The sequence below is a fragment of the Ipomoea nil genome, unplaced genomic scaffold, assembly GCF_001879475.1.
Source record: "Ipomoea nil cultivar Tokyo-kokei standard unplaced genomic scaffold, Asagao_1.1 scaffold2821, whole genome shotgun sequence".
Lineage (NCBI taxonomy): Eukaryota > Viridiplantae > Streptophyta > Magnoliopsida > Solanales > Convolvulaceae > Ipomoea > Ipomoea nil.
In genome coordinates this window covers 428,063-437,674 of record NW_017619249.1, presented here as the reverse complement: position 1 = coordinate 437,674, position 9,612 = coordinate 428,063, and the positions used below count along the sequence as shown (strand labels likewise).

The window sequence follows — 9,612 nt, the reverse complement described above, 5'->3', positions numbered from 1 at the left end:
TCTCTATAAAGCAACGCTTGAAAACTTCAAAACTTTCGGTCCAGATGAAAGGTCCAAAACAGGAACGGTAACAAAGAAGAAAGGTAACTCAGGGGAAAGAAGACTCACAAGAAGATATTCGGTTCAACGGAAAAGATTAGAGTGAAGGGTTTAAGGTCTGAAAACTCGAAGATCACATTGGTTAAGAAGAGAAGAAAGGTAACCAAAGCTACAACTTAGGAAGTCAAGGTTGTCACCTTGCACGAAAACCGCTAAAGAAGAAGGCAAGAACAAGGTTTGGAAAAAACAACAAGTGTTTCTCGGCAAGGAGGATGGTTGGTTCGACTAAAAAGGAGGGAAAAATGGATTAAAGAGGGTTAAAGGTTCCCGACCTCAGGCGATTCCTTCTACTTGAAAAGCTGCGCACGACCTTTTTGACCAACTAACAGATCTCATCTTCGGTTCTGGCACAAATTCAAACGAAGATCTTTATCGGACTTCCTTCATGTGCTGATAGAACAACCAACTTTACCACTTCCGAGGGAAACTTTCACGACGAAGCACAACCGAACCCTTCCAACAAAAACCAAGGTCGGAGCTGACCCTTAAACTAGCTAGACCCGAAGCTAAGGTCTTAACACTTAACACCAAAGCTAGCACGCAAGGAAGAGCATAGAGGCAAAAAAAAAAAAAGGTGCAACAAAAAGGTACAAGCACTTACTTTATCGATTTCAACTTGCGTCTGACTCACGACTGTGGATCTTGCCTCGCCGAGGTCTCGACTTCGCACATGGGTCCTGGCTGTTTCTTCTACTTTGTCCACCGTTGTTTCCGCTTCAAAGCTTACTTCCCGACTGGGGTCTCGCACTACCAACTGGTTTCGGGCTTGCTGAAGTCTTCTTCTTAGACATGCACTCAAAAGACCAGTGACCCTTCTTGCCACAAGCAAAGCACTCTACCGGTTTCCCATGACAGTCCACGCCGGGGTGGCCACTTCCACACTTTTTTCAAACGGAGCGCCTTCCCTTAGCCTTGTCGTTCTGGGTTGGCTGGGGAGTCTTACCACTCTTAGAGCCGTCTCTTTGTAGAATTCTTGTTGATTCAGAACTGGTAACTGACAAACTCATAACCACAGGTGCAACACTTATTTCAAAACTCCTCTTAAGGCTCTCCCGGATTCCTTTCTGAACTTGCTGCACCCGGTAGAGGTCGGCTGCACAAAGGTAGGCCTCATTGAGGGTCTTGGGCTTCAACACATTCAAGGCTTTCCTAGCCTCGAAGTTGAGTTCGGCCACAAACTTCTCAACTTTACTCTCCTCGGTAGGTACCAAAACTGAGGCAAAACGGGCTAATTCCAAAAACTTCTTGTGGTACTCCATTACGGACAAGGGTACTTGCTTAATGTGGAGAAACTCCTCATACTTTTCCGCCTTGACATGAGCGGGATAGAACCGCTCACGTAGCTTATCCTTCAAGCTTTCGCAACTGAACTCCGGATCTGGTCTACAAGCTGGCCTTTCAAGCATCCACCACAAGTCCGCTTCTTGCCTAAGATAGAACGTAGCCAACTCTACTTGGCGATTCTCCGGGCAAACCACTGCTTCGAAGATCTTGTCGAACATCCGGATCCACTCTTCCAGCACCGCGTGATCTTCTTCACCGGCGAAGATCGGGGGACGGAGACTTGATACTTGGCGTACTACGTCCCGATTCCCATTCTGAGGAGGGTGGTCGTTGGTAAGGAGGGCGTTGCTCAGCGTCTGGGTGATCTGCGTCAGTTGATGAAGGCTTTGAGCTAGCTATTCGTTGGTGGCCGCTTCTGAAGACCTTGCATGTCGTCTCGATGGTGCCATCCTTGACTTCTACAGAAACAGCACGATAACGGGAGAAAACTTAGAAGCCCAAACCCTTACCCGGTGCCTTAACTTAAAAGAACCAAAGCTGGAAGAAGAACAAAGCACAGGAAGCATAACAGAAAACGATAAGAGAACTCACTACCTCACCGCGCGTACTAAGGTTCCTAAGACTTAGGTACTTAAACACTTAGGATTCGAGCTTAACTTCTTACGGTCTTACGCTTGAAAGCACTAACCTAGCTAGGTTCCAATTTAGGTTCTTAAAGTCCAACTCATAACATCCTAGGCTCAAACCTAGGCTCTGATACTAACTGTAACACTCCCGAATTTCAACAACTTTTAAAACCAATTAAAGCTTATGAAAGAGGTAAAGGCTAATCATTAAGAATAAGCAAAGCAGAAGCTAACTACACAAACTGGGAGATGTTATGTCACACCTACACAACATTAGGTGCACAAGTAAACACTAACTACTAAGCAGTCTAACAGATCAACTACTTAGGCTCATAGGCCTCAGCAACTATTATAGAAAGAGATCTAATCTATCTACAGGTCACTAGCGCTCTCTCCAAAGCTACTCAACCTGTAAAAGATAAGGGGATAACACACGGTCAGCGACTAATGCTAGTAATCCACCAATACGCGTTAAGTATCATAATATACATAGATATAATCAAAACCATTTGAAACTGCGAATACAGTATATATCATTTTAAAGCCGAGAGAGAGGAAATATCAATAGACTCATCAATCACTCACAATAAAGAACAAAGACCAACATACTCAATACGACAATAGAACCACAAGCAACAAGCTCAACAATAAGGTACAACGTACAACCACAATGAAGGATTCACAAAAGACATGATCTTAAGCAATGGAAGACAAGATTCACACCACAACGAGTTCTAAGTCCTCATAGGACACAATCACACCAAGTCATATATTGTGGAGTCAGCACCACGGCTCGATTCATAATGGATCAGTGTGGAGGGCTCCAAATCATAAATCATGTATCACGTAGTCATCGCAACGACCCGGATCACATGTTATAGTGTCATCGCAATGACAAGGACCGCAGCCCAATGGAAGCAGAGCTAGCAACTTTAAGTGTATACACCCCCTATTGAGATTCCAAGTTCAACGGGTTAGCTACCATCTCTGGCAACTGGAATGAGTTTCACATATTGCCCACAAGTCACAAGTAACCAAACGGAATCAGGAGCTTTAAACCCACTACCGAATCCGTTCACACATAAGTCCCCACACTGTCCACTTTACCAGCTCAATCATCTCATTACATCAATCCATCATCTCAACAAGAGTCAATACACACGGAATCTAGAAATACAACAACACATAGATTCCACACAAGGTGTGTACAACAAGGGATAAGCTCAACAATAGCTTAATCAAGGAATAATCATACACACAGGATCACATCAAGGGATCCAAGCAAGGGGTTTCAATGAAGGACATGAAACGATATACAACAACAACAATGGACCTCAATCCAATATCAACATGGTTGGCAACACGAGTTGCCAATCCTCAATAGAAAGGGACAAACAATACACACTAGCATCAATGACACCAAAACTAGCATGCATCTCAAACGGGTAAACCAAAATGGTTCCAATGAACCCTCAAGACTCATATTAGTCCAACAAATCACAAGGTTGGACCCTTAGCACGCTTCAATACACCAAATCCTAACATGGATTCCTAACACATCGTTCTAGACATACGAAACATCAAGAAGACTCACTAAAGCTCAATAATCCAACAACGGGAGGTCAAAATATCAAATACCAAAAGGAAAGAACCACGGGGAAACAATTCCCCGCATTACCACACATGTTCCCCGCGGGTGGGGCGGCGGGTAGGCCACTGCCCGTCGTTCCGCCCGCGGGGTACACCTTGTACACCAAAAATTCCCTTCGGGGAAATTCATCTCCAAGGTCAAGTTCAAGTCCAAAACCTCACACACAACAAAGATATGACTTGAACCCAAGAATAGCTCAAAGAAAGGCATCACCAGATCATGCATCAAATCTTACAAATACATCAAGAATCCTCAAATAGAAGCCAATAATCATTCATAGCAATAGAAAATAGGTTTTGTATAGCATGGTTACCTCTTGTAGACCAAGAACACCTTCTTCAACCTCAAAGCAAGACCAAAGCTCCTCTAGATCAACCTAGCACTTCACCCACCACTAGATCTTCTACAAACTCCCAAAACCCACAAGGTAGAAGAAAGATTTAGAGAAAAGATGGAGGAATCTTGTAAGGAAAAGGTAGGGAAGGATAAATCTACAATTGCTAGCCTTGTAGTGTTGGAAAGTTGGAATCTTGGCTTGGGATTTCTTGAAGAACTTGTGAAGATGAACTCTAGGATTTCCTAGAGAGAAGGAGGAGTAGGGGGCAAGAAAGAGATGTAGAGAGAAGGGAAATCCTGAAAATGATTTGGATTCCTTGGTTAGGGTAGGTTTTAATGCTAGCATTGTGTGAAATGACCAAAAGGGCCCCTTCCTCCCAAAACTAGTTAGGAGAAAGACAAAGTCTTGGATACAAGGGCTAAAGCCCAATGTACAACTCATTGACCAAATTAAAAGGATAAGGAATTTGGTCAACTAGGTCTTTCACTAATTTCAAAGGGAAATTAGGATAAGAATTGTAAAGCCACAAGGAATTAATTAAGGAATTAATTCGGGTTTTAGGAAATGAATTTCCGGGGTATTACATATTTTAAAAAAAATATTGGGCATTATTTCAATCGGGCAATGCGCATAAAAAACTAGTATATACATAATTAGGGTTACTTGACCTATACTTAGCTAGCTCTAGGTATGACGGCACCGTCTTTCATGAAGTCTCCCTGGACAAGCTTTGAATGGTCTCTGAGCACGCGATATCCCAGTCTATACTGGATGCGATATGATCCACCATCCCATTACATGCTGTTCCTATAGATCAGATCAGATATGCTTAACTTCAACTGTACTTCCCGAAACTTTTCCAGCTCACTGCGGCAGGTCAGGTTTCAACCAAGTTCAGAAAGTCATATCTGATCTGATCTAGGGAGCTGAGTGAGGTTCAGCTTGTGCCCTCTTAGCCATGCAACTACTCTCTCTCTCTCAGATCAGAATCCAATCTGACTCTAACTAATAACTTTTCTATATCCCTTGCTAGCTTCGTCTCTAACTAATAAAGTATTCTTCAAGCTTCTCATCTGCAACAGTACAGTACACTAGTACAGTACAGGCTCCCAGGTTAGCCTACCTGCCACTCTCCATTACTTTTGACCACCACACCCCGCTGCTTCATCCCTCGCTCTCATCTTCACCTCCCATCCACATTCATCTAAACCCAACCACTTTTGCTAAAAATACATACATACTCTGTATAATACAAACAAATTAAAGAATATGATACATATTGTATCCTAACATACTTACTTTCATATATGGTTTCATTGGTTCATTTGGTTGAGGTCGGTGAGAAATTAAAAACACATTTTCCTATTTTTATTCTTTATTATGTATCAAAATAATTTAATTTTGAATTGAACACTCTTCAATCCTTGCTAAGTCCTTATTGCATATATATATATATATATATTTGCATATATCATTAACTTATATCAAATACAGAGTAATAAGTCTGAAAATGAATGACTAAGTATGCATGATTCTTATACTTAGATGACTATGAGTCTATAATTTATGTGACATACATTTCTGATAGTTAATATAAAAATAAAATAAAATAAACAAAATAAAATTGTGCCCAATGTATTAATTTACTGTCTAAGAAATCTCACTTAAAAACTTCTAGTTCAATTTGAACATTGGGAGTTCATGAGAACCATACTAGATATAGTCTGGCAAAATTGGAGAAACATACATGGGTTATCAAAGAAAAAAGATGAACAAAATTTATCAAATTTGATCTCCACCCGTCATTATTTGACAGGAATATATATGTTTGTATAAGTATATAAGGTATGTCAAATATGCATGTATGCATAATTATATTGTTTTTGCATTTAGTAAAACTCCACTGGAATGTCTGGGTAACTTTCTTTAGACAAATCTTGTGGATTCAATGGCGGGGGAATGAAGGGTGGCGACTTACGTCTCAACAGCGCCCAATTCACGCTTTGGAAGAAACCGTGGTTTTTCACCGCCGTGGCTCCCATCGTAGACCCCAACCGACTCGCCGGATCTTTGATCAGCAACTTCGATATCAGATCTTTCGCGGCGGCGGGCACGGCGGGCTCCTTCGGGAACTCCAGGGCCCGGATCACAATATTCGTCCAAGTATGATCGTGATCCACTCCTTTAAACGGCGTCACGCCGTAGAACAGCTCAAAAATGAATATCCCCAGCGTCCACCAATCCACCGCGTTGCCGTGGCCTTCGCCGGAGACCACCTCCGGCGCCAGGTACTCGTGGGTCCCCACGAACGACATGGACCGGACGTCGACCGGCTCGGCCACCATTCTGGGCGCCGCGCGGTGGCTGCCGCTGTGCGGCCGCCGGTTCTTCTTGCGCTTGCAGTAGAGGCGGAAGCAGGAAACCGCCGGAGCCATGCAGTTGGGGAGTTTGGGTGGGTTGTTGCAGAAGTCGCTCTGCGGCGACGCGTCCGGCGGGATCTCGCCGGTGACTACGGTGGCGGTTGTTGAGGTGCACTCGTCGCATTTCAGCGAGAGGTCGAAGTCCGTCAGCATTATGTGGCCGTCCGATCGGACCAACACGTTTTCCGGCTTCAGATCACGGTAGACAATTCCCAGCATGTGAATATACTCCAGAGCTGCAACCACTTCTGATGCATAGAACCTGCACACACCATAACATACATGGAAATGTCATATCATATTTTCTAATTTAACAATGGTACAAGTAGAGGTGTAAACGAGTCGGGTCGAACTCAAACTTAGGTAGACAGGATTGAGTTCGGGCTCGATCTAATTTGAATTGAATTTAACTTTTTAATTAACCAACTTGGTTGACACGTAATCAAGTTGACTGTTACTTCACTTACATATATAAAAAATTAATTAGGTTTTAATCCCCATACGAGTGCAATTTTCAACTTGACTGTTACCTCACTTAGGCATGTCGAAAATGGTGAATTTAACAATTACATTTTGATATACATAGCACTTTATAATTATTTATTGAAATGTGATCTAAAGATCATACCATTGACTATTTTAAGGATAAAAATAAAGTGCATAGCTCTCCATACCTATTAGCGAATGAGCAAAAAAGGAATCATATCTCCTAAACAATTACTACTTTTTAATTGCCATCCAAAATTGTATACTATTTAATTCCCTAATTGGGCAATTAAAATCAAATTAGAAAAAGGGGTAAGAATCAAATGTAAAATTTAATTAGTAATTTTGGTCAAATAAGATTTTTTGATAAATTTAAAGTTTACTATAACTGGTTATTGGAGAATGCATACCGGACGGCGAGCTCGTTGAAGCGCCTGGCGTGCTGGCGTTGACGGAGGACGTGGAGGTCGCCGCCGGGGCAGTATTCCATTAACAGGCACGACCAGTTAGGGGAATCAATGGTGGCGTAGAGGGTGGGAACGAAGGGGTGGTCCAAAATTTCCAGAATTTCCCGTTCTGTCCTTAACCGCCCTTCCTTGCTCCGGCACTCAATCTCCTTCCTGTCGATTATCTTCGCGGCGAATAGCGCCGACGACACCGACGGTTCCGGCTTTTTCAGTTTGACGAGATAGACGGCGCCCATGTCGCCGGCGCCGAGGCGTTTGAGGACGCAGAGGTCGGAGAGGGAAAGGGAGGAGGAGAGTGCCCTAATTGCTATCCAGCAGGGGTCCCTGGCTGGATTGTCGGTGGAATTGGGAGAGAGTAAATGGGAGGCGAAGGAGTCGGAGGAGGTGGCTTCGGAGGCGTTGCTGGTGGTGCAGTTGAGGGTGGAGGCGGAGCTGGTGGTGCGGTTGATGTCGGCGGTGGAGGAGAAGCTTATTACACTTTGGACGTCGTCGGCGGCTTCGGCTTTGTCGTCGACGGACGGTTCCATGTGGACTGGCTTTCCCGAGCTAGAGACACCGATGAAAAAGATCAGAGCTATTTATAGAATCCGGCTACTCGGCTAGTCAATGAATTTTCCAAAGAGTTAATTCGAGATTATCAATTTTTATTCTAGATTTTTTTTGAATGCTACAGACTCTATTACATTGTAGGATTTGTTCAGACATATTTTCTCAACCTAATAAAACACAAAGAGTCAACAACACTTCCACCAAGGTTCGATCATAACCTCTCACATGAGAGATGTCACTACATGCCATCTGAGCACAAGGTGCTTGGACAACTCCATTTTATTCTGGATTTTTAATTAAATCATATGTTATCTATTGACTATTGATATTTATCATTTTTCATTGTGAACTTTCAATCTGATAATAAATAATTAAATAGTATCTTGACGGTTAATTTTGTTCTAAATTTGGTGATCTAGTTAAATATTAAACATTAGATTTATTTAATGGTAATAATGTAAAAAAAATCGCTCGTCTTTGAAAATTAATTAATAAATTTTAATAGTTAAAAAATCATTTACAATCTAATTGAAAATTGAAAATAAAAATTAATAAATATCAATAATAAATGATCATTCATGAAATTAACTCATTTTTTAATTATTAGGCTGCTGGTGAAATTGCACATAAGCAAATCTCTTACACCAAAAGGCTGAATCCTCAATCTTAAGGGTCCCCACACTCCGACCCGAAAGAACATGTGGGAGGATGTAAATCACGGTGACTCAATGGGTTAGTAGGCAGGGCCAAATGCCGGTGCGCAGGAATCTGCCCACTTTGGACATAATTCCCACACTGCCACCGCCGAGGTTCGAACCTTGGTCTCTTACCCCAAATACTGCCCACATAAGCAAATCTCAATCTTACATCTAGAAAAATTAGTTGGACCATATCTGATTTTTTTTTTTTTTAAATGTGTGGTGGTATTTTTATAATTATTATCAACTTTACTATGCAAACTTAAACACTAAAATCTAAATTTTAAGAACCTCAAGTTTCCACATTTAGTACTAACATATTGCACATTTAATGGATGCGACAGTAGTTGTGGCCATTATAAACAAAAGAGATCAAAGTGAAGATACGGTGGTGGCGTTAGTAAAAGATTGTGTTGACCTCATCAATCGTTTTCATAATTTTAAGATTTCTCACATTGAACGAGAGAGGAACTAATGTGTTGACTGGCTTGCAAATTTCGGCCAGAATATAGATTGGGAAACGCTCATCTTGGATTCGATGCCAATAGGCCTTTCTAGCCTCCTTGAAGCTGATGCTCGAAGATCTCCAACTGAGAGAAGAAGATAGTGCCCAGTGAGGGCTTCAAATGTACCCCAAAAAAAAATTGCACTTACAAAAATGGGAAAGTACACTGCACTTATAATTTCAATTTTAGAGTTTATGATTACGTTTTTTTTGTTTTATTTAGTTTAGTGGTTCACTTTTTACTACTCACCATCTAGCATTAACGGTGTAGATTTAAAATTTAGATTTTTCATTGATTTTATAAAATTTACCAAATTTGCATATTTAGTTGTTAAAGATTACATATTTAACTAATTTAAGTGTTCAAGTTTGCATAGTGAAGTTGATGATGATTACAAAAATGCTACCGCGATTTTTAAATCTGATCAGAACCATCAAATATTTACAGATGTAAGGCTGAGATTTATTCTTAGTTTTCTACTGGGAGTGT

General features: G+C 41.5%; 1 protein-coding gene across 1 annotated transcript; it reads right to left on the bottom strand.

Moving 5' to 3' along the window:
• Positions 1–5,886: 5,886 nt before the first annotated feature.
• LOC109158527 (serine/threonine-protein kinase D6PK-like) lies at positions 5,887–7,958 on the bottom strand. The gene is made up of 2 exons (XM_019306437.1): positions 7,314–7,958; positions 5,887–6,679 (listed from the first exon to the last, which is right to left on the bottom strand). The coding sequence occupies exons 1-2, from the start codon at positions 7,895–7,897 to the stop codon at positions 5,887–5,889; spliced, it is 1,377 nt and encodes a 458-aa protein (XP_019161982.1). The 5' UTR covers positions 7,898–7,958.
• Positions 7,959–9,612: the final 1,654 nt, after the last annotated feature.

What these genes read in the sequence shown, in the direction of transcription:
- LOC109158527 (XM_019306437.1), bottom strand. Translation starts at nt 7,897, where the DNA reads ATGGAACCGTCCGTCGACGACAAAGCCGAAGCCGCCGACGACGTCCAA. An exon ending in TTCAACGAGCTCGCCGTCCG is followed by an intron (nt 6,680 to 7,313) that starts GTATGCATTCTC and finishes TGGTGTGTGCAG; the next exon opens with GTTCTATGCATCAGAAGTGG.